At 46.3% G+C, this 25,785-nt stretch overlaps 1 protein-coding gene across 1 annotated transcript in view; it reads left to right on the forward strand.

Annotated features, from left to right (window-relative positions):
• Window positions 1-566: 566 nt before the first annotated feature.
• Window positions 567-25,785, forward strand: part of LOC123770043 (matrix metalloproteinase-25) — a 202,700-nt gene continuing 177,481 nt past the window's right edge. The window contains exon 1 of the mRNA XM_045761648.2: window positions 567-1,323. Coding sequence (XP_045617604.2) covers window positions 973-1,323 — 351 coding nt within the window. The 5' untranslated portion in view covers window positions 567-972. The remainder of the gene's footprint in view (window positions 1,324-25,785) is intronic.

Raw genomic sequence — 25,785 nt, forward strand, 5'->3', positions numbered from 1 at the left:
CATAAAGATGTATTAACAAATGTAAATAAGGGTTTTAATGTACATAGGAGAGAGAGGGGAGCCTATGTACATTTTTTCTAACGAAAACGTTTAACAAAATGCACGAACGTAAGGCCTCTTATTAACTCGGATAAGCAAAATTTTAATTTCAATTTATCCGTATCATATACGTGTAAAACAAACTGAATTTCTAGTCATTAAAGGAGTTTAATTAGCAGTAGGAGGTCCATGACCTTGGTGGGACAGAATAGTATTGTGAGTTAAGTCTAGTCTAGCTGAAGAACACACTCACTCACTGGCCGCAAATGTTGCCTCTTTACATTCTCCACTCATTTGACGATAACAATTGATATACATCTGAGTTTCTTTAGCGGGTATGCTGATCGAGTGGCGTTTTGTGAGTTTTCAGAGTTAATATCGGCCATTTCGAGAGTAGTAAGATGGTTAAGGGCGATTATGTTTGTGTTTGTGTTGGTCCACGTGGTGGTGGAGGCGCCTGCGTATGGCAACAGGGCCAGGTCGGGGGTCGGGTGGGGAGAGTGTAGGGGGCTCAGTGTCGCCTGGGCTGTTGGAGGAGTAGGGTGATGTAGCGGTCTCGCGCGAACACTAAACACTGGTGATCTGCCTCCTCTCCCCCTCCTCCCCCTCTGGTCCTCTCACCTCCTCAGGGGGTTGACCTGTGACCTCAAGTCTAACTCCAACACCGCACCTGTCACGCTTGGCATCGGCCTGGCACCGCCGCTTGATTTTTATACATAAACGTGTTAAGCATTTTGCACCCCCACTCGTGGAAGAGATGACGTTTATTGTGTGGAAAATGTGTGATTATGCATCGGTAATCTCGTAGTGAAGATGATGTTACTTTCATTTAGGGAGTGTGAGTGCCAGGCAAGTGTGGAGTAGCAGACGACCCCCCCCCCCCAGTGCCACGTTATTCATTGATTAGTGCGGGCCGCCGCGTGGTTTAGTGCCATGGAGGCAGACGGAGGCCTTAGAGGAGCAGCAGCAGGGAGGCCCAGGAGCAGCGGTGTGTGGTGGTGCCAGTGGGTGCGGAGGGAGCCAGTGCCAGACACACTCTCCCACCCACCACCACACAACCAAAACAAACCCCCTGGCCGTGCTAGGGGCGTACACCACGCGTGCGGGCAGCTGTCGACCTTGTGGCCCCGGGAGAGGCTGCACATGCCCTCCCTCATCGTGCTCCTGACGGTGGTGGCCAGCCATGTGCTGCCGGGGGCCCACGGACACCCTCTCAGGGCCACGGGAGGCGTATGGAAGCGATGGAGCTCCAGAGACCGCAGGGAGATCATCAATGACGATACGGTAAGTGTCACTGACCTGTCTGTGTTCCCAGGCACCTGTCATGAGCTCCAGAGTGAGTGCCACTGACCTGTCAGTACTCCCAGGCACCTGTCATGAGCTCCACAGTGAGTGCCACTGACCTGTCAGTACTCCCAGGCACCTGTCATCAACTCCACAGTGAGTGCCACTGACCTGTCAGTACTCCCAGGCACCTGTCATCAACTCCACAGTGAGTGCCACTGACCTGTCAGTAATCCCAGGCACCTGTCATGAGCTCCAGAGTGAGTGCCACTGACATCGGTACTCCCAAGCACCTGTCATGAGCTTCACAGTGAGTGTCACTGACATGTCAGTACTCCCAGGCACCTGTCATCAACTCCACTGGGAGTGTCACTGTCAGTACTCCCAGGCACCTGTCATGAGCTCCACAGTGAGTGCCACTGACCTGTCAGTACTCCCAGGCACCTGTCATCAGCTCCACAGTGAGTGTCACTGACATGTCAGTACTCCCAGGCACCTGTCATGAGCTCCACAGTGAGTGCCACTGACCTGTCAGCACTCCCAGGCACCTGTCATCAGCTCCACAGTGAGTGTCAGTGACATGTCAGTGCTCCCAGGCACCTGTCATGAGCTCCACGGTGAGTGTCACTGACATGTCAGTACTCCCAGGCACCTGTCATGAGCTCCACAGTGAGTGCCACTTACGTGTCAGTACTCCCAGGCACCTGTCATGAGCTCCACAGTGAGTGCCACTGACCTGTCAGTACTCCCAGGCACCTGTCATGAGCTCCACAGTGAGTGTCACTGACATGTCAGTACTCCCAGGCACCTGTCATGAGCTCCACAGTGAGTGCCACTGACCTGTCAGTACTCCCAGGCACCTGTCATCAACATTACAGTGAGTGTCATTGCCCTGTCAGTACAGAAGCAGGCTCTCGTCTGAACTCGATGCCTGTAATAGTTACTTGCTATTAATTACAGACCAAAATCTATGCAATTCATTAATGAAACTGAATTTGTCGATCAGTATCTAAATATGGCATTCAAATTTTGATTAGGTTTAGTGTACGATTTGTTTTAATTAGTATGTATGGCGTTATGGCGTCAATAAAATCCACCAAAGAAATTGTATGTTTGTATTTGAATAAAACAGTATCATTGTCCATACAAGTAATGGCAAATAACTAAATCCACACATATGAATTGAAAGGCAAGAGACAGCGTTTCGGACCATCCTAAACCCTTGTTAAATCGTAACGCCGTTTGGTTTAGTAAAGTAAATTTCACACGTGAGGAACACAAACACACATTTGTGTTCCTCACGTGTGCCCCAAAGAATGAGGTGATTTGATAAAATACTATGCCCAAGATTACCATCAGAGTGCCGGCGGAATGATGAGGAAATAGCCTCGGCTACCATCATCTTTTGTCCGGTCGTGATGATGGTCGAGTGGTTAAGGTGTCCTGTACACCAGTTGCAAAGTGCTCCTGGCAGTATGGGTTCGATATATATATATATATATATATATATATATATATATATATATATATATATATATATATATAGTTATATATATATATAGTTATATATATAGTATTGGAGGGGATGTAAACATTCCCTCTAATGCGTTATGCGTGGTTTCCTCCGAGGCTATGGGTCCCCCTTCGTCCAGCTAGAGGTGGTACTCATATTTATTATATATATATAGTTGCTATTTTTTTTAGGAGTTGGTTGAGCGGATAGTGTTGCTAACGGGTGGTCACTAGGTCGGAGGTTCGAGCCCATATATCACTATTTGTGATATATTTTCCGTTATCTGGACATGAAGCCTGTACTTAGGCTTACCGAGATGACCCCTATAGGTCATCTTCTGACCCACAGCCTGATGTAACCCACAGTAGTTGCCTATCTCCCTGGTACTTATTTTCCTGCTAGTTGAACAGAGGCATCAGCTGGAGGGAAACGTGCCCAACGAATTTCCGACCTGCCTAGGGATTGAACCCAGGTCCCTCAGTTATGAGTCAAGGACGAAGACCACTGTACTACAGGACCCTTTAACACTAGGCTATAATTTGCACATATATCATAGCCTAATTAAAATAGGAATGTTTTTTGTTAGCCATGGCTATATTTATTTAAATATTTATAAGTAAATTATCTTTGAAGAAAGAAAGTTCCTTATTGAGTATTCATCCTATAATGTTCTTTTGAACATAAAAATTTAATAAAATAACAGCCTTCTTGGAAAGAAACACAGTTATAGCTGGCTCGGAACTTACCTGACTTTTTCTTTGAAATACAATGAAGTTTTTCTCATTTTCTCAATTTTTCTCAATCAATTTTTCTTTGAAGCACATTGGTGCTTCCCAGATGTCATCAGCGTTGAATGATGAACAATGCATCATTTTCGAAAACCATATAGGATTGTTTATCATGCTCCCTGTACCACAATCGGCGACCCCATGACAACACAATCACGACCCGTGGCACCAGATTATTATGAGCTCTGTACTACAGAGCCCATGGCAACGGCTGGCAGTGCTCTAGCCATGCATAAAATAATGCCACTGTCAGGAATGTGTCAGTAACTGACAACTGAATATGGAGAGTTGTGCATATTGATGACCTTATAACCCGGTGGTGCTTCGGCGTGATCATGCTCACCGCACCCAGTTATCTGCACCTACACAGGCTCCAGCTCTAGGGCCCCCAGCCTCACAGCAGTTGTATATGCCGGCTTTCGTGTGTTTACAATCACAGTTTTGCCCCAGTAAAGGAGCTAATTGATTGTTTACACCCGGTATAGCCTGGGAAGGAAGAATATAGACAAAAACATTGGCACTAGCGTAGAAAACTGGAGACAAAAGGAACATTTTGTGCCTTCCTGTGGTGTCAGTGTGTCGTATAGCTCAGATTTTAACAATAAATAATAGACAATGTTTCTGTCTTTTTTTTATTTAGCAAATGTGTTTTTGATGTTTGTTTTATCATACCAGACTCTTGAGTGTCTGATCAAGCAAATTGTTCGTGTTTGCAGCCCGCATCCACTGTAACCACGTTGATCAAGTGCAATTGAAGTATCGCATAAATTCCCATCTTAAACAATTCCAAGGACGAGCGGGAATGTTTCAAGTATTTGGTGGCGATGAGTTTTGTAAGGTTCAGATCCCAGATGTTTACGGCGTTTACTATCCTGATCTTAAATACATTGAGATGTTTGTCATATATTTGTTATTGTGTGTAGTTAAGGAAAGACATAGACACGGGATCCTGGATTCGACTCCCGGGCGGGATAGAAATGGTTGGGCACGTTTCCTTTCACCTAATGCACCAGTTCACCTAGCAGTATATATAGGTACCCGGGAATTAGGCAATTGTTGAAGTTACAGCCCCGCGCCTGTGCCAAGTAAGTCCACTAGGGGCTCGCCATAGCCCATGCTACTTGGAACTTTTTGTTTCGAGTAGTTGAATCTAAAACAATAACATGTAGGCAATTGCTAATTTTCACTCCAAAAAATCTCCACTTACGGGCTATTCATGCCCGTGCCACCTCTTGGGTGGCTTAATCTTTATCAATCAATCAATCAATCAGGCAATTGTTGTAGAATTGCATCCTATGGAGGGGCAGTAATTTGACATGAGGGGGAAGGGGGGGGACCTTGACTTAATCCTAAAGTACTTACCTAGTTGTGCTTGCGGGGGTTGAGCTCTGGCTTTTTGGTCAACTTTACCAAACCAACTCTGGTTTGGTAAAGTGTGTGTGTGTGCGCGCGCGTGCGTGGGCATTTATTTGTTTTATTTTATGTATATAAGCTTCATGTCTCCTGACGCAATGAATTATTATATAAATGATTTTTGGAGGAATATAAATAGCTGCCACATATTGGCTGTTTGTTGTTTTTGATTCAGAAACTTGGAACAAAATGTTCCACTACGGATCATGGCGAGTCCGCAGTGAACTTACTAGACACAGGAGCGGGCTATGGTGAGCCCTTAGTGAACTTACCTGGCACAGGAGCGGGCTATGGTGAGCCCTTAGTGGACTTATCTGGCACAGGAGCGGGCTATGGTGAGCCCTTAGTGGACTTAACTGGCACAGGAGCGGGCTATGGTGAGCCCTTAGTGGACTTATCTGGCACAGGAGCGGGCTATGGTGAGCCCGCTCTTACCTGGCACAGGAGCGGGGGCTGTAACTACATATTGGCCAATAGGTCTTCTGTAGCGTCCGTTATGCCTATGTGGTGCCACATAGGACGTACATGTGATGAGCGTGTTGTAGTAAGAGCGGTGATAAGCATCAACCAACATTACTCGGTGCTTATGTGTCAGCATTAATACGCACTGCAAGTGTTGTCTTCGTTTGCATGATGACTTGTGCTGGTGTTGTGAAAATTGATAGGATAAATAGTGATCATGATCTGCATGTAGAGCCGGACTGAATACATGTTCTTTGTCGTAGTGATGTCACCATACAAGGCTCCTGTGTCGGGAAGGTAATTGTGAGGAGAAAACATCAATCCAGTATGATTGTATATAGCACTTGGAAGGGACATCTGGAGGATTCTGGTAGTACAAAATGTGAATATTATTTAGGTACAAACAATATTCACATTTTAAACAATAACAAACAATTTTTGTAGGTTCAAGGTCCTACAAGGACCATAGGAGGTCCCTCGTATGGGCCAATAGGAACTGCATCGTATGAAGGATGGATTTTGGATAGGAAAACGATGTTAAGGAACGGTGTCTACCATTTGGATTACGGGCTATTCATGCCCGTGCCACCTCTTGGGTTGCTTAATCTTTGTCACTCTACCATTTGGACCATCGGGGATCAAGTGCCAAGCCTACTACAAGCAGGGTGTACAAGAACTTGACTAAGCTGATTCTTCACAAATTACTTTGAGCTTAGATTAACAATATAAGTTTAAAATTACACTAGATAGGATTACTAAGCTTCGATTCTCGCCATCCTGAGGCTACGACTAAAATTAGAAGTGTGTAAAACACATCTTTGGTGTTCGTAATCCTTAGTTATCATTAAAGAAATGTGCAACTCACACCAGAAATGTTGCAAGCGCATTTTACAATGTGTGACGTCTTAAGAACCTGACGAAATGTCATGGCAAAGACAATGTGAATGAAACAATAGCCGAGCAACGCAACAAAGGTGGATGCGATTGGGAAGTGAACCAGTGGTGTTATTCCCAGCGAAGCCCACATCGCTGCCAGAATATATGAAGGGTGATCTAAAGTGACGACACCTGAAGCCCAGCCTCCTGAAATGAAAGTACAGTACTTATAGTAACTATTTGGTGGAAAGTACCATTGTGATGGTTCATCTTGATGGACCATCAGAAAGTGGACTTTTTGTATTTTTGAATTTGGACAAACTGGAAACTTCTTTTAACACCAACATAAATATAAGACCTGATCTAAATGTTAGCCTTATATAGAAATATAATTGTCATACGAGGCTTAGGGATATTTGTATTGTAAAATTGTTAACGAATGCTATATTAATTGTACGAAAAATGGTTAGGCAAAAAAAAAAAGGCACCGCTCCTGTGCCAGGTAAGTCCACTACGGGCTCACCATAGCCCATGCTACTTACCCCGCTCCTGTGCCAGGTAAGTTACGGCCTCACCATAGCCCGTGCTACTTGGAACTTGTTCAGAGTAGCTGAATCTATAACAACAAAATGGATTACTGGCGGTCCATCACGGCATGTTGGTACTTTTGACCAAATAGTTACTATGAGCACTATAACTTCAAGAGGCCGGGTTGGCACGTGCACGGGCTTGCCTAACTTAACATTCCCTCCCGTAAGGTGAGAGTGAGGCAGGGAGCCAAGTGCTAACCAACTGACAGTCACCACACCCTGTCTGGCCGCCGCTCTACCATACGTAGCATACCTTGTCCCCCTGCAACATAAACACTCCTTCAGAGATGTCGTCAGTTCGTACCCGGTAACCCGAAAAGGAGAAGAGTGGTTCCTCTGATGCGATTGAAGATATATTAGGAGTCTGCAAGTTAGATGCAGGCATATAAATCCTAACATCATTGGAAGATTATGCCCAGTTGCCTAGGTACCTACTAGAGCCGAGGTACAAATCACATTCTACACAGGACGGTATACGACCGTTCTTGTGCCAGGTAAGTCCACTACGGGCTCACCATAGCCTGTGCTACTTGCCCCGCTCCTGTGCCAGGTAAGTTACGGGCTCACAATAACCCGTGCTACTTGGAACTTGTTCCGAGTAGCTGAATCTATAATAACAACAACAGGACGGTTCGTCAACGGATTTGAAAACCTACCTAATCCAACTCCACCAAAGAAAACCCAACCGAGTCGAACATAGCCTAACCTAATACATCTTAACCTAGCGATGTATACTGTTTTGACAAACAGAAAACTTGTTTGTGGAACCATGTTGGGTAGAGTTGACCATACCTCGTGGAGCACTCCTGTTAGTTGCGGTAAGGAGTGGTGGCCGTAACATATGAGCAGGAGGCGCTGTGGCCGGTGCTTAGCGCCTTATCAAATAACAATTCCGTTTCATCTAGCACCGCCACCACCCTCTTATTAGGCAAGTCTCGACTACCCTCGGTAAAACCCATAATGAAAAGGAACCGGTTTCAGGCCTTCATTCAGGGGGTATTAAGCGCAGTGGCTGGTTGCTTGTAATTAATCTATTCTTATACTCTTCTTAAGGCTCGGGAAACCACTTTGTAGAGTATTATTACTGATATCGTTAATAGACTACTAGAACCAACAACCTGTTTGATCAGGTCATCACACTTGAAGCCTCAGACATCGTCATTTTCCTACGTTTTGGTTTAGTTTATTCTATTTCAAACGTGTAACTTGCGTTTCGAAGGCATCGATGGAGTGGAACCTGTCTCAGTAAATCTCTCTTAATGTCCAGGGTCTAGTTTACTTTACAAGTCCTCCATTAAGGATAATTTGGGTCCAGCAGTACATTTGTGTACGGTCGACCAATAAATAGTTGCTGTAAGTACTATCATTTTTGGAGGACGGGCTGACTAACATGGACGTTGAACCATTTCGGAGAGTTACTGAGACAAGTTTCTACTCCTTCCATGCCTCCAAAACAGCAGTTTAGCATGCAGTCAAACGAGAGGGTGGACACAATTACAGGAGGGGGAGGGGGGATAAAGTTACCCGGTAAAGGATGCAGAGAAAGTTATTCTCTTGCCCTTCCCCTCCCCTAAGCCTTTATAAAGCCTTGTGCACCATCTCAGTGCGAGGAGAATCCTATCATGGTAGGATCTGCGGTTGGTTCCTTGGTGGATGGTGGGTGCCCCCCTTGAGGGTGGGTGGGGACCTGCCACAGGGTGGGTGGGGACCTGCCACCGGGTGGGTGGAGGTGGGCCCCACGGTTGGGGAGAGTGGGGGGTTAGGTTATCGCCGTAGTCTGCTCGTCGGGTGGTCTAATACCTTATTTTGGGTCTCATCACGCGGGATTTGTTCTCACAGAATTGTGCTTGCCACGTTGAGCTTCAGCTCTTAGATCCCACCTTTTCTGTCGTCAAGTAATAAAGTAGCTCCAGATCTTTTGTGTTTGTGTTGTATCATACTTCATTTTATAGCTAGTTATCCTCACTACCTCACTAAAGGTTTCTCATTACCCACTAGTGTTACAGTAAAGAAGTGCTTCCTTGTAACCCTGAAATTCGTCTTGTCCCTCTTTAACTTTTACCCCTGCTCACTTGTTATAATATTTATTCAGACATTTCAGCTTTACTCCATCAATGCTCAATCAATTCTTCTAAGTCCCTTCTAAGCCAACATCAGATCTCTGGGCCCAGACCACACAATATACAAGCTAACATCAGACCTCTGGGCCCAGACCACACAACATACAAGCCAACATCAGACCTCTGGGCCCAGACCACACAACATACAAGCCAACATCAGACCTCTGGGCCCAGACCATGAAAATAGTTCCCCTCAGCCACTTTCAGCTTTCGTGAGCTTAAGAGCCCCGCGACAAGTTATTCAATACGACTAATAACTGGGCGTTATTTGATGATTGTGGACGACCATTCTTTCCCTGCAATTGTTGCCAATTTAAGCTCCCTACTTTTGTGTATTTTAAGGTTGTGATGTAATGGGTTTGACCACAGGATTACTAGGTTGTTAACGTTGCTTGGTGTCGTGTCCCATGGTTGCCTGTAGAAACAGTGTCTCGGGTCGCCTGCTTCAGAAATCGAGCCTTGATCCCACAGTTAGGCTGTGGTGAATAAACTCAGAATTGAGATAGGATAAATAACAGAGTTGTGATGTAATGTCTCTCTGTAATCCTTTACACCACCGCCCACGGGATGGGTATGGGGTGCATAATAAAGAAAATAAAGGATAAATAGCTTATATTTGTAAGCTTGAACGCAGTAAAACATTTGAATAAATAAATGTGAGGGGGGAGGAGACCTAGGTGACTATCAGCCGAGCCAATTAATATATGATTGTATAAGCTAACATGTAAGGTCTGCAACAAAACACTTCTTTGATATTAAAATGTAGCTAAACTTCTAGTGAAATGAATGTATAGTAGACTAATTCAAGTTGCTAATACCTAAACTGTCATTTTTTGTTCTTTAAAGAAAATAACGCAAGCCTACCTCACGTCCTCCGATATTGAGCTTCAACCCCTCTCTAATAACTTAAGAGATAATGTCATGAATGAATCAGCTAAGTTAGGAGGACAAGCTTGGAAACTACAGTGTTAAATAAGCTTCAGTACTAGCTATTAGTCTATCAGGAAGTGGAACATTAGTGTCTTCTATAGGCACGGTACCTAAGCTGTTTATCCCATTCGCGAAGCCTCTTCGATTCACGTTTTTGGCCAGCCTACTCTTGTATCACCTATCACCTTTTCAGAATTTCATTTATATCTCAATTATTAAATAACTTGAATCGTGTAAAATACTATATATACTTTTTGTTGTAATTGCAAAGTCGTAAAAAGCTTTCAAATTCACACAGCTGAAAACATTTACGTAGTTTAGTTAAATGTTTACATTTACATTTATCTTGGTGCTCATTGCTTAATAGCGCTCCTTCCTGTAGCCTAGTGCTGCTCGGGGGAAGATGCCGCCCACAGGCATAAACTTACTCCTGGGAATTCTCAGTGGGACTAGTCTAATTTTGGAAGCGGCAGTGAGCAGTCCTTCTCAATCCAGGAAGTCACGATGTGAGCGGATGTTATAAACTTTATTACGAGCCTCGATTCTCCAACCCCGAGATCGTGTGACGGTGGCGCTGTTACTACGCTATGATACTACATTATGGTTGATATATATATATTATATATATATAATATGAACCTCCACGTCAGTGAGGTTCATGAACATTTTCACCCTAAGTTGTCAGGTGGCTTTCCACCTTATATGTTGACCTGTTGTCAGCTGGCCTATCACCTTGTATTTTTGATAATTACTTACTATCATCTTGTATGTGCGTACTAATAATGTTTTAATAACACAAATACAGTGATGCGAACAATATTAACCATATTAATAACAAAAACAATAATTATTACAATAAATAAATTTAAACAGCAGCTTCATCCAAAGTTCCACGCTGAAAGCCCTAACGGAAAAATATGCACTTTGATGTAATAGTTGTATTTAAATGTGACCTTGTGTATATACGCGAACGAAGGGAGCCCTGTGTATCGTAAGATAATTTATAGACACGCCCTTAAACTTAAGAAAACACTAATGTTTATGCACGACTGCACTCCAGCCCGAGAGAACTCTTTATCTCAATTTCATCTTGGTCGTGGAATGATTTTTAGTTGGCCTTTAAAACAAGCGAACCTTTGCGCGGGTTATTTTTAGATAGTTCAAAAATAGACGTTTGGGTGTAAATTATTCTTGCTCCAATATAATTTCCCTCGTCGTGAACGCATTCAAAAATGGCGTCCATATTTTTGTATTTTAAGGATAGCCTGATGTCATGTCTAATGTCATGTAGGACAACGATGCTGTTCTTGTCTAGCATTTATCTCTGAAGCTTCACTTTGGTACTAAAAATCACGTTTTTGAGTAAAAGCTGGTAGCTTAAGTAATGTTCAGATAAGTATTCATTGGGCCGTTACGTAACATACTGCTTGTGATGCAAAAATTGACTTGTTGGACCTTGCATGCTGCACTCCGTTTTCTGTCAAGAAGGTCCTTCCATTCATTGACCAGGAATGTATTGGTTACTCAAGTGTCGGCTACACGAAGCATAGGCCAACGACTGACTGGCCTTCACCAGCATGCAACCCACAGCAGTTGCCTAACTCCCGGCCACCTATTTATTACCAAGTGAACACAGACATCATATGTTGAAGAAACGTGCCCGGGCATCTCTCTCGCCCTGCCTGGGAATACAAGTTGGGTTTAATCAGTTTTAAGCTGACCGCGCTAATCACTGCCCGAGAGGTCGCCCCGCAGTAAGAACTCTTCTCCGTTATCCAACATAGATTATGAACCAAATCTCAAATGACCGCATCGACCGAGGTAATATTAATGATAATACAGTACATATCAGTACTTGCCTATCAGTGACGACTGGGATGTTGTTGTTGTTATAGATTCAGCTACTCGGAACAAGTTCCAAGTAGCACGGGCTATGGTGAGCCCGTAGTGGACTTACCTGGCACAGGAGCGGTGCTGAATTAGTGACCCGACGACTGGGAAGCGAGGTCTAGCTGTATGCATAAACTGCGCTAGGATTTTAAGTAGAATTCAGGGGCCAGATTCACGAAAGCACTTAAGCAAGCACTTACGAACGTTTACATCTTTCCTCAATCTTTGACGGCTTTGGTTACATTTATTAAACAGTTTACAAGCAGGGAAACGTTCCAATCAACTGTTGTTATTGTTATAAAACAGCCTCCTGGTGCTTCGGAGCTCATTAACTGTTTAATAATTGGAAACAAAGCCGCCAAAGATTAAGAAAAGATGTACAGATTCGTAAGTACTTACGTAAGCGCTTTCGTGAATCTGGCCCCTGACCCTCAAGCTTGGCGTCTTCTATTGACTTGCTGAACCCTCAAGAATAAACTATCAAACAAGAGGTGCGAGGAATGACAGCCAGATAGATGTTCCCTCTACACAAACACCGCAATTTCGACGTTGTTGTTGTTTTAGGATTCAGCTACTGGGAACAAATTTCCAAATAACACGGGCTATGGTGAGCCCGTAGTGGACTAACCTGGCAAAGGAGCGGGGCTGTAACTTCTGTGAATTTTGAGGCTTTATCATGAACAAATACGTACAATTGTGAAAGACACTTTGGCTGGCGACCAAAACATACTAACACTGCAACAAATACAAAAATCTTATATACGAATAATGTATACCACAATAGTATCCATTAAAACTATAGAATCCTCGCATGGCTTTAGATAACTGTAGAGAAAGTGTGCAGGTCTAGCTTGCAAACATTGAAGTTAACCGCCACGATAGAAAAATATTGTATATTTTTAAATTTAAAAAACGTAAACTCGTATTTTTTTGCGCGCGCGCAATTAAACATATTAACTAAGCCATTTTGCAATAATAACACGTAGTAGGAGTCACAATAGCTCGGCCGAAACAAACATTCGTAACTATTTATTTAAACTTGTGCCTTGGTGCCTTAAACTGCCTAAACAACGGAGGGGGAAGCCAAGGGAACTAACGGTCAAACGCTGCCTTGCTCCGAGGTCCGGGACGTTAGCCGTGTGGGAACCCCTGGCTAAAATCGATCCTAATTGATCTTCTCTTGTAAGCTTCTCCCACTTATCCTAGCTCTTTGCTACCTTGCTTGCCTAGCCTAGGTTATAGGTACAGCAGACCTAACTTGCTTGACTAGCCTAGGTTATAGGTACAGCAGACCTAACTTGCTTGACTAGCCTAGGTTATAGGTACAGCAGACCTAACTTGCTTTGACTAGCCTAGGTTATAGGTACAGCAGACCTAACTTGCTTGACTAGCCTAGGTTATAGGTACAGCAGACCTAACTTGCTTTGACTAGCCTAGGTTATAGGTACAGCAGACCTAACTTGCTTTGACTAGCCTAGGTTATAGGTACAGTAGAACTAACTTGCTCTGACTAGCCTAGCCTATGGGTACAAGGCCTAAATTATCCGCATGCCTAATCATGCTTAACTAGCCTAAGCTGTAGGTACAATAGACCTATTCCAGACGATATTATAATACTAATGATAACCCAATTATAGCTGAATTATTATAACAAAATAATTATTTATTATTCTTGTAATTAGGGATATTGTTCTTGGGGAAGGAGTGACATAGTTGTTAGGAGAGTGGCACTCATGCAAGGGGTCACTCTAGTGCATGTTGCATGACTGTTCCTTGCATGACGCCTCATAATGGGTTCCGGGAAGTCCGCCATGGCTTTTTTGTCTCTTGATGAGGCTGTTGCCATGACTGGTTGTAGGGTATGGTGTTTGTTGGGTACTTGGGGGGGGGGGGAGGTTGTGTGTGTGTCCTGACTGTCTGTCTGTTGCTCTGTCTGTCTGCCTGTTGGTCTGTGTCTGTTGCTCTGTCTGTCTGCCTGTTGGTCTGTGTCTGTTGCTCTGTCTGTCTGTCTGTTGGTCTGTGTCTGTTGCTCTGTCTGTCTGTCTGTTGGTCTGTGTCTGTTGCTCTGTCTGTCTGTCTGTTGGTCTGTGTCTGTTGCTCTGTCTGTCTGTCTGTATATGTGTGTGTGTGTGCCTGTCTGTCTGTCTCAGCTCTTCTTAATTATCCAATTCCTTCTTTGTCTCCACCTCTGTCAGCACAGACTGTCTGAGACTACAACGGTCTGTCTGCTAGCAGGAGGGGTCTCTGTCAGTTTTTCTGCCTCTCAATCAGCCAATTTTTCTGCTTTTCTCTCGGCCAGACAGTTTCTCTGCTTTTTCGGAAGATTGACAATCCTGATGAGCTCTCCGTGAGCGAGACACCAATCTAGACTTGTATTTGATGTCACCCTAACCCCATTTGACTATGACATAGCCATGGACAGCCTGCCTATAACCGTAAGATTAAAGTAAGCTGCAGAAGGCCTATGGGGCCCATAGCCTCCACACGAGGCAGGTTTTTGACAAGTCCACCCAAACTTATTCATATATCTAACCTACATTTGAAACACTAGCGATCTCATATCTATTATGTTACTTCCTCATTTGTTCCATAAGTAGATAAATTTGTTTCCATGTCATGATTCCTAGGATTCCCCATTTCCGTAGAACTGTAAAAAAAATTTTTATCACAGGACTCTAAACTTTTTATACGGAGACGGAGCCCAGATTCCTAACATACTTGAAACGGCGGAGATCGCCCCACTCCACAAAGGAGGTAACAAGGCATACGCAGAAAATTCTAGACAGCATTATCATCACAGATAGGCCACTATAGGTCAATACTGCTGTACATAACTGTTAGGTACACAACCAAGAAGTTCTTCAAGCAGATCGTCGAGGACGCCGATAATAGCGAGCCGAGCGGTGTTGGACGCCCAGAGTGATGGGCGCCATCTTGCTATTGCTGTGCCTACTCAGCACCTCTAGAACAAGGTGCTCCTTGTGTGCTCGCCCCAGAGGCAACGAGGACCTCACTCCATAAGCAGATCAGCACAAGCCTTCGTCCTGCACACACACGCTCACCATAGCTACTACGTGGCCCCGTAGAGAATATTTATAACTTTATAATAAAACGAAGAAAATGCCACAGGCGTTTGTACTGCTTCCCTTCCCACTATCAAGAAACCCACAACCAAGCACAACCCATTCTCGCACTTATAGTCAATATTTGGCTTATGAATAAGTGCATATGTGACATACTAATTTATTGTGAATATTTGATTTTACCTTGAAAAGCTGAATTTAAAACACTGACTTAACCTAACCTGCTTAGTATGTTAAGATATTACAATTAGTACTGAACCTATACCTATATTGATATTACAGTTATATAAAAATAATAAAAACAAAACTAAAATATTTAAATAAATTGTAAAGTAACTCAGGATATTGTCAAATTTTGTATAAAATCTCTATTGTTTAATAAAACTGAGAGGAAGAGTTAGTGCCTTGAAAAAAAATATGGCTTGAAATATGTCACATATATACTTATTTATAAGCAAAATAGTGACTATAAGCAATAAGTCATATATGTGCTGCCTTGTGCGTGAGCAGGTTGACCAAGCAATCGCAAGTAATACTTACATAACCCTGGTCAGCATGGGCTTAGAGGAGGACCCTCCTGTGATCATGGTGTTATTACACAAAGATTTAAATCCTGTCCATTCAACATGAAAGGTTCAACCCTCATGATTGGTCCGGTAATCTTCCTCATTTCCATATCCCACACATAGAGTGACACAAACTATAGTACCATATCATCCTTCACAGGTGACACTAAGATTTTTATGAGAGTAGGCGATGTAGAGGACACGGCAGACCTCCAAACTAAAGTAAATTGGGTCTTTTAATGGGTCACGGGAAAACACCTTGTTCAATTAAGATAAAATAAATGACTAATCATGGAAGACCTTACTTTTGAAGAACATAATAAAGAAACTGTTGACCAGACCACACACTAGAAAGTGAGGGGACGACGACGTTTCGGTCCGTCCTGGACCATTCTCAAGTCGATTGTGATGTTGTCACAGCTGCAAGACAATTTATTTGGTGGATAGCAAGAACCTTTGGCACGAGAGGTGCCAAACCAATGATGGCACGTTGTAAGATATTAAATGTTGTTTAGGGCGGAATATTGTTACACATTAACAGTCCCATTCAAAGCTGCAGAAGTCGCTGACCTGGAGAACGTGCACAACGTTTATTGTTCGAATCTATTCAATAAAATACCACAATTATTGGAACCGGTGCTTAAAATCCCTTTAACTGTACTCCCTTGAGCGCATTCCAGATAAATTCATAATAATTTACACCTGGGGAAATATTAGGGACAAGCCCCAGTCCCAGAATTTACCCAAAATAGGTAAATTGAAATAGTTCGTCTGGAGACCAACAGACAAATGTGTACAACAGCCCCGTTTAAAAAGCAGAGGTTCATAAAGTACCCCGAAAGATACTTTTGTTAACTATTTAGGCTCCAAAATTTTTCAATGCTTTTTTTTTAATAATGACCGTAACTCTGGGGGGAGCCGGTCGGCCGAGCGGACAACACGCTGGACTTGTGATCCTGTTGTCCTGGGTTCGATCCCAGGCGCCACAGGATCAATGGGCAGAGTTTCTTTCACCCTATGCCCCTGTTACCTAGCAGTAAAAATAGGTACCTGGGTGTTAGTCAGCTGTCACGGGCTGCTTCCTGGGGGTGTAGGCCTGGTCGAGGACCGGGCCGCGGGGACACTAAAAGCCCCGAAATCATCTCAAGAAGATAACTCGCCATAACTAACTTTTTCGACATTCAAGAGAAACCCAAAGGGTTGAGAGAGCTAATTTACCTGCGTGCAGCGGCGTCTAACAGTGTGGTTGATCAAATCACCAGCTAAGAGGTCCTTCCACCTCCACAACTGACTGTAAGGGGGAGGGGGGGGACCTCTTGCCATTTATTCTTGGAAGCAATTTGAGGTAACATCAAGGTAAATTAACAATCCTCTTCGTCTACCAGTCTCTGCCTCTCTCTTGGGTGCCGACCTCTCCACACTTCCTTGTATGTCTCTTGTGGACGCTCGGCCTGTCTGCTGCTCCTGTGGACGCTCGGCCTGTCTGCTGCTCCTGTGGACGCTCGGCCTGTCTGCTGCTCCTGTGGACGCTCGGCCTGTCTGCTGCTCCTGTGGACGCTCGGCCTGTCTGCTGCTCCTGTGGACGCTCGGCCTGTCTGCTGCTCCTGTGGACGCTCGGCCTGTCTGCTGCTCCTGTGGACGCTCGGCCTGTCTGCTGCTCCTGTGGACGCTCGGCCTGTCTGCTGCTCCTGTGGACGCTCGGTCTGTCTGCTCCTGTGCAATTGTGTGTTCTCACGACCCTTTGAGCTGAAGTGTGCTACCTTGCATCTCTGTGGCTCATCTGTTGAGCCACCACGTTTGTCCTCCCTAATGCTGTGTGTGTGTGTGTGTGTGTGTGTGTGTGCGCGTGCGCTCACGTAAACACGTACATAACATACCACCCTACCTCCTTTCCTCTGAATCAATCACTTCCCCCCCCCCCTCCCCTCCCCTCCCCTCTCAGGCTCATTCATTCAGCGCCCCCATAATGTAAACAAAGCCCCATAGCGTATTACTATACCACTGAGCGGGGTAAGTCATTCATAAAGGGCTATTCTTGGCGACTATGTCACCAGCCAGCCAGTCAGTCAGTTAGTCGACCCCGGGGGCCCAGACGGGGAGCCTCGGGGTACAGTTGACGGGTTGGGCCCCTCCTGGGGTTGTGGGGGGGGAGGGGGGGGGAGGTTTGATGATATCTCGTCTCCTGTTTGTCTTGGCAAGTTTCTGTCTACAACTGTTATACTTTCTGATGGTATGAAACGGGAGGAAGGGGTAATAGATATTCTAGATATCTGTTATCTAGACATAAGTAGATATGGGAAATTGGCTTCATTGTCTAGGCTCAAGAGAGCCATATTAGCAGGAATTATTGAACGTGCAGTGTTGTAAGCGCATTTGCAACGGCCGTGCAGTGTTGTAAGCGCAGTTGTAACGACCGTGCAGTGTTGTAAGATCTTGAAGGTAGTGTGTTAATGGTGGTGATGGTTGTAATGACCCTTGTGGGAGACGCTAAGCGTGTGTTAGTGGCTGTGTAAGACTGTAAGAACATCAACGTTATATACTCTCACAAACCTCTTGTACCTTGAACAAATCCACAAGGGGCCGTGACGAGGATTCGAACTTACGTCCGAGAGCATCCCAGACGCTGCCTTAATCGACTGAGTTACGACACGGTGAAAAAGAGTTGAAACCATAAGTTCTTTTGACTTTCTTTTGACCATGTCGTAGTTCGGTCGATTAAGGAAGCGTCTGGGATGCTCTCGGACGCAGGTTCGAATCCTCGTCACGGCCCTTGTGGATTTGTTCATTTGATGCATCACGCTATTGTGATTTCTGTGTGTCTCTTGTACCTTCTTGTAAATAACATTAAATAACATTAAATAACTATATTTGTTAGTTATTTACAGTTCGCGTCAGAAATGTTATTGTAATGCGTTTTGTAAGTTAACAATAATGGACTAAGCAGGTATAGGATGTGGTGGTGGTGACTGTGGTTGTGCTGGTAGCTGTGGTGGTGGTTGTGGTGGTAGTTGTGTGTGGCGAGTTGCTGGAGGTGGTAGTGTTGGGGTATTATCTGGTCTGTACCTTGGCCTAGCTCGCGGGTTGTCTGATTCTCCTCCCACCCATTTGAAAGGAGATTTAGATTCCCTTCATCTTGCTCTGCCTGCCAGCCACCTCTCCTCCCCCACCAAGGGCCATCATGGCCTAGAAAGTCACACCATTCGCCGACCTCATGAACACTTGTGCAGACTTCCTTGAAAGTTACAAGAGGGACGCCTCGGGCTGCTGTTGAAGCCTGGCAACGGTATTAGCCTGACAACGGTGTTGAAGTCTGTTAACGGTGTTAAGAGTCTGCCAACGATGCCAATAGGTTGGCACTTGAAACTGGAATTACAATTGAAATGGTTGGCACTTAGATTAACTGAATCACCCAGTTAGGGGAAATAAAGGATTACCTGCAGTATGCCTGGAGAGGGTTCTGGGAGTTCTTCTACTCCCCGAGCCGGACCTGGGGCCAGGCTTGACGGGTGATCTAGAAGGCTGTGTGTGTGGCGGCCCGCAGGCCCACATTTCCAGATACACTCGTGTTTACAATGTGTTTATCTCCTACTTTGCCTTCATCGGTCGTTTTTTGTCTGTCAATTTGTGTCTGTGTCTATCTAGCTTCTTGTTTATCATATTCTGTCTCCCTGTCCGTGTGTGTGTGTGTGTGCGTGCGCGCCTGAGTGTCACGTGATAGGGTAGTAGAGTACACTTGGTGAATTAAAGGTCAGATCCATCACTCTAGCCCCCCCCCATCACTCACCCTCTGCATCAATGATTGGTCACTTGATCTAGGTATTCACATTGGCTCGGCTGTAGCCCAATCTTGGCTTCGAGTCCACCGCCGTGTCCCCCCTCACACACACACAGTCACACACACCCACCGAGTCCTCAGGTTCATCCACCCGGCGGCCGACCCCCCAAAGACATAAATGTGAACGTACTGTGTATTAAAAATAGGTTTAGTCTCGTATATAAGTTAATATTTGAAATTGAAATTGAAATAAGTTTATTGAGGTAAAATACACACAAAGGGATGAGGTAGCTCAAGCTATTCTCACCCCGTTCAGTACATCGTGTTAATACATACATATACACACATCACAAACAATAAACATATTACCAAAAAGTTAATATTGTATATTCAAGATAAATGTTTAACAAGACGTAGATATGTTAGGTGTTTAGGTTCTGTTGGCAATTATATGTATTCCTAGTACGTAGGTGACACATTTACAACGTTTCGAACAGCGGTCGTCAGCGAAGCACTGTTCGAAAAATGTTTGAACGTCATCAGTTGTGAGTAAACCGTTGTGCAGTTATAAACCAGGGGTTTGGTGGCCGGATTAACGAACCTTTGTTGCAGCCCGTCCTCCAAACAAAGATCCAAAAGTGATTCCATCCACCCGCCAAACCCCCTGTTTATGAATGAAAAGCGGTTTACACACGACTCACAACTGCTGACGTTCGAACATATCCGGAACAAGTGCTTCACTGACGAATTTTGTTCGAACCACAACGCTGTAAATGCTTCACCCACGTACTACAAATACAAATAATCACCAACAGAACCTAAACACCTAACCTATCCTATCCTATGCCTATTTATACACAATATGCTAATATATTATAATATTAATTTATACTTGAGAAAATTCCCGTTTTGAATGAACAGCATGTTAAAATTTATGAATGCGTCTGTGGGGTTGACCGCTGGATGTAATGGACTTGAGTCGAGGATGGGTTGTTTGTTGACAAGGCCAGGTTGCAATTATTTGTATTTGGAGCTCGTTGGTGAAGCATTTGAGAGCTGCGATTGGACCAGTGGACACGAGCGAAGCACTGTTCCGGAAGAGTTCAAACGTCACCTGTTGAAACTCGTGCCTCCCTTATCAACAAATACCAAATGTTCATTGTACGCAGCTGAGGAAGAATTGATTTATTGATATAAGAATTAGTAATGAAACAAGTAGTGACCGCAGCACCAGCAGCACCCTATATACAGTTTGGTGCACCATGTGTGGGAAGTCTCACTGGGCGTCAACCTGCTGGTTTTTGTATGGGTGATTGAGGTGTGGTGAGAGAGTGCGGGTAGTGACGAGTGGCGGGACCCAGGATGTGGCTCAGGGAAAGTCTAGGTCACACTGGCGACCAAGGGTGTGACCCAGGTCACACTGCCAGCCAAGGGTGTGACCCAGGCCACACTGCCGACCAAGGGTGTGACCCAGGTCACTGGCGACCAAGGGTGTGGACCCAGGCCACACTGGCGACCAAGGGTGTGGACCCAGGTCACACTGCCGACCAAGGGTGTGACCCAGGTCACACTGCCGACCAAGGGTGTGACCCAGGTCACACTGCCGACCAAGGGTGTGACCCTGGTCACTGGCGACCAAGGGTGTGACCCAGGTCACACTGCCGACCAAGGGTGTGACCCAGGTCACACTGACGACCAAGGGTGTGACCCAGGTCACTGGCGACCAAGGGTGTGACCCAGGTCACACTGCCGACCAAGGGTGTGACCCAGGTCACACTGACGACCAAGGGTGTGACCCAGGTCACACTGGCGACCATGGGTGTGACCCAGGTCACACTGCCGACCAAGGGTGTGACCCAGGTCACACTGCCGACCAAGGGTGTGGACCCAGGCCACACTGCCGACCAAGGGTGTGACCCAGGTCACACTGCCGACCAAGGGTGTGACCCAGGTCACACTGCCGACCAAGGGTGTGGACCCAGGCCACACTGCCGACCAAGGGTGTGACCCAGGTCACACTGCCGACCAAGGGTGTGGACCTAGGTCACACTGCCTACCAAGGGTGTGACCCAGGCCACACTGCCGACCAAGGGTGTGACCCAGGCCACACTGCCGACCAAGGGTGTGGACCCAGGCCACACTGCCGACCAAGGGAGAAGAGAAGAGGCCACAATGGCGACCAGCAGAAGGCTGACTGATAAAGGTATCACCTTGAAGTCCTTGCGGTGGTCGGGCGTGGCGGATTAAGAGAGCTCCCGGACCATGCCCCACTGACCAACCACAAGGTACCCAACCACCGTAGCTGGTGGACACACACACACACACACACCACTAGACACTTGACGCTTGAACTCTGTGAACTCTGTGACTGGCACCGTGTTCCCTGTAGAGTCCGACGCCAAGTTGAGAGTGCACTTGATAACGAATGTCTCGACGTCTCTTCCTTAACACGTTTCTTAAGTTTTGTTTTTACCTGACAAGTCGAGGCTGTTACGGAGTGATTTATAACCTGTTAACCAACATGGCGTCTGGATTCAACAGTATTGTTTGTTATTAATTCTCATTTAATATAGCTTTTTGTTATCAATTCTCATTTAATATAGCTTTTTGCTATCAATTCTCATTTAATATAGCTTTTTGCTATCAATTCTCATTTAATATAGCTTTTTGCTATCAATTCTCATTTAATATAGCTTTTTGCTATCAATTCTCATTTAATATAGCTTTTTGCTATCAATTCTCATTTAATATAGCTTTTTGTTATCAGTATTGCGTGAGAGGCGAATATTTGGAGTGTTGTATGTACGACTTGGCGAAATTCAGCTGTATGACGTGTGGTGGTGAGTGGTGGTGTAGTGAGGTAAGGTGGTGTATTGTGGCGTACGGTGGAGCGTAGTGAACCACAGTGGAGGGAAGGTGAATGATTGAGGGTGTGGGATAGTGAGGTAGATAATGATGGGTGAGAGCACACCTTGGTGGGGAATTTTATTCTTTATTATGCACCTCATACCTATCTCGTGGGCGGTGTTGGTTATGGGCGCATGTGGAGTAGTGTTGCCGGCCACGCCCCCCTCTCACCGCCATGTGGTCAGTGTTGTGGTGGTGCTGCCTAGTTCACACCCCCTTCCCTTCCCTTCCCTTCCCTTCCCTTCCCTTCCCTTCCCTTCCCTTCCCTTCCCTTCCCTTCCCTTCCCTTCCCTTCCCTTCCCCAAGCCCGGCTCGAGGCCAGGCTCGACTTGTAAGAGTTTGGTCCACCAGGCTATTGCTTGGAGCGGCCCGCAGGCCCACATACCCACCACAGCCCGGCTGATCCGGAACTTCTTTTAGAAAACAGTCCAGTTTTCTCTTGCTATATATATATATATATATATATATATATATGCACTTGAGGCTTGTGTTGTGGTCCCCACCCTCAAGGAGGTGGAACTACTGACCCCTCACCAAGATGCATCCCCCCCCCCCCCACAGCAGTTGACTGACTGACAGATGAAGATTAAGCCCCCCAAGAGGTGGCACGGGCATGAATAGCCCGTAAAACTGTTGATTATGTTGTTTTAGATTTAGCTATTCTGAACGAAATGTCCATGTAGCACGGGCTATAGTGAGCCCGTAATTGAGTTGGGTTATGCGCGATAACCTCGTTACTGTGATATTTGGGTCAGTTCTAAATGGAGGTGAGGTTTTCCTCCTGTTTCTTTTTCGCTTCACTGTTGACTATTGTTGTTGTTGTTGTTATAGATTCAGCTACTCGGAACAAGTTCCAAGTAGCACGGGCTATGGTGAGCCCGTAACTTACCTGGCACAGGAGCGGGGCAAGTAGCACGGGCTATGGTGAGCCCGTAACTTACCTGGCACAGGAGTGGGGCAAATAGCACGGGCTATGGTGAGCCCGTAACTTACCTGGCACAGGAGTGGGGCAAATAGCACGGGCTATGGTGAGCCCGTAACTTACCTGGCACAGGAGCGGGGCAAGTAGCACGGGCTATGGTGAGCCCGTAACTTACCTGGCACAGGAGCGGGGCAAGTAGCACGGGCTATGGTGAGCCCGTAACTTACCTGGCACAGGAGCGGGGCAAGTAGCACGGACTATGGTGAGCCCGTAACTTACCTGGCACAGGAGCGGGGCAAGTAGCACGGACTATGGTGAGCCCGTAACTTACCTGGCACAGGAGTGGGGGCAAGTAACACGGGTTATGGTGAGCCGTAGTGGACTTACCTGGCACAGGAGCGGTGCCAGGTAACTGTTGACTAACGTCTGGGTGCCTATATATTGCTGGGTGAACAGAATCGTTAGGTGAAGGGGAAATGTGCCCCAAACATTTCTGTCCCGCCCGGGAATCGACCCTGGTATCCTCGATTGTGAGTCGAGAAGGATCACTATACTAGTGATCTTGGGGATGGTGTTGTCCAGAGGTCACGACCTCTCCGTAGGGTCCAGTCGCACCCCCACAGATCTCCAGTATCATCTATTGATACTGGTAATGGCTCCAAAGGGCCACCACTTATGGGCTATTCAGGCCCGTGCCACCTTTTGGGTGGCTTAATCTTCATCAATCAATCAATCATGGTGTTGTGTGTAATTACCTTGAGTTCCTGGAGGGTTATCTTGAGGTTATCTTGAGATGATTTCGGGGCTTTAGTGTCCCCGTGGCCCGGTCCTCGACCAGGCCTCCACCCCCAGGAAGCAGCCCGCGACAGCTGACTAACACCCAGGTACCTATTTACTGCTAGGTAACAGTGGCATAGGGTGAAAGAAACTTAGCCCATTGTTTCTCGCCGGCGCCTGGGATCGAACCCAGGACCACAAGATCACAAGTCCAGTGTGCTGTCCGCTCGGCCGACCGGGCAGCTATAACACCTGATGTATGTGTAGGTTACCTGGGTAATGGTGATCACTGCCCCCCCTCCCCCCCCCTCTTAGGGTCATGTTACTCCGGGGGACTGTGGGGTCCCGGGGGGCGGATACAGTAATGGAAGATGTGAGTTGTTAGGAAGGCTGAGGGGGGGGGGGGAGGGAAGGTGTGTGACACGAGAGGGAGACTTGTGGAGGAGGAAGTGGTGGGGAAGGGGGGGGGGATGGAGGAGATGGGAGAAGCCTAATGGAAATGGCGGGAAAGTGAGCCACAAGAGTATGGCTATGAACATAGGAAACATGTTCCCTTCCCACGGCGTGGGGGTGTCTCTCTCTCTCTCTCTCTCTCTCTCTCTCTCTCTCTCTCTCTCTCTCTCTCTCTCTCTCTCTCTCTCTCTCTCTCTCTCTCTCTCTCTCTCTCTCTCTCTCTTTCTCTCTCTCTCTCTCTCTCTCTCTCTTTCTCTCTCTCTCTCTCTCTCTCTCTCTCTCTCTCTCTCTCTCTCTCTCTCTCTCTCTCTCTCTCCAAATGGGCAGTTTCTTTCACCTGATGGCTCTGTTCACCTAGCAGTAAATAGGTTCCTGGGGTGCGTGTATGTGTGTGTGTGTGAGGGGAGAAATATATAGAGGAAAAATAGTCGGTAAATTAGACAAGCGACGGTTAGAAAGGCGGGGTCCAAGAGCTAACAGTTCGATCTTGCAGGCACAAATAGTAAAATAAAAATCGTACATAAACACACAATAAGAGCAGTGGGAAGACGGGACACCACGAGCGTAGCTCTCATCCTGTAACTACACCTAGCTAACTACACTTAGGTGACTACATCGTCCACCCACTTGGCCTCGTGGGCTGGTCGACGACCGGGCCGCGAGGACGCTAAGCCCCGGAAGCACCTCAAGGTAGGTAGGTCGTCGCTGCAGCGGCGGCCTCGCCTCTTGCAAGTCAGCGTTCGATTCCCGCTGGTGCGAGTGCTTGGGTAACGGTGCTTACTGTGTCCACATCTCCCCTGGCAAGTGTTGTGTGTATCATACTGGCTTAGTGCGGGCACCCCGGGTCTTGGGAGACACTGGTATCCGCCTGTAGGGTGGATACATATTGGCAGCACTCTCAGAGTCAAATTTATTAGGCTACTCTGTATATGAGAGTTTAAGGCGAGAGAGAGAGAGAGAGAGAGAGAGAGAGAGAGAGAGAGAGAGAGAGAGAGAGAGAGAGAGAGAGAGAGAGAGAGAGAGAGAGAGAGAGAGAGAGTAAGAGAGAGAGTAAGAGTGGTCGCGGTCACCCTGGCCGCTCACATAACCCAGGTAGTCTCATTTACCAGCCTAAGCTCCCAGCACCTCGTGAGGACCCCGCTGGTAACCCCTCCCGTGTAAGCTGCCACTCCTCTCTCACTAGTGTGGCACTCCTCCAGTGTGAGCAGTGAGGTGGTGGCACTCCTCCAGTGTGAGCAGTGAGGTGGTGGCACTCCTCCAGTGTGAGCAGTGAGGTGGTGGCACTCCTCCAGTGTGAGCAGTGAGGTGGTGGCACTCCCCCAGTGTGAGCAGTGAGGTGGTGGCACTCCTCCAGTGTGAGCAGTGAGGTGGTGGCACTCCCCCAGTGTGAGCAGTGA

This window comes from Procambarus clarkii, chromosome 45 (genome assembly GCF_040958095.1).
Source record: "Procambarus clarkii isolate CNS0578487 chromosome 45, FALCON_Pclarkii_2.0, whole genome shotgun sequence".
Taxonomy (NCBI): Eukaryota; Metazoa; Arthropoda; class Malacostraca; order Decapoda; family Cambaridae; genus Procambarus; species Procambarus clarkii.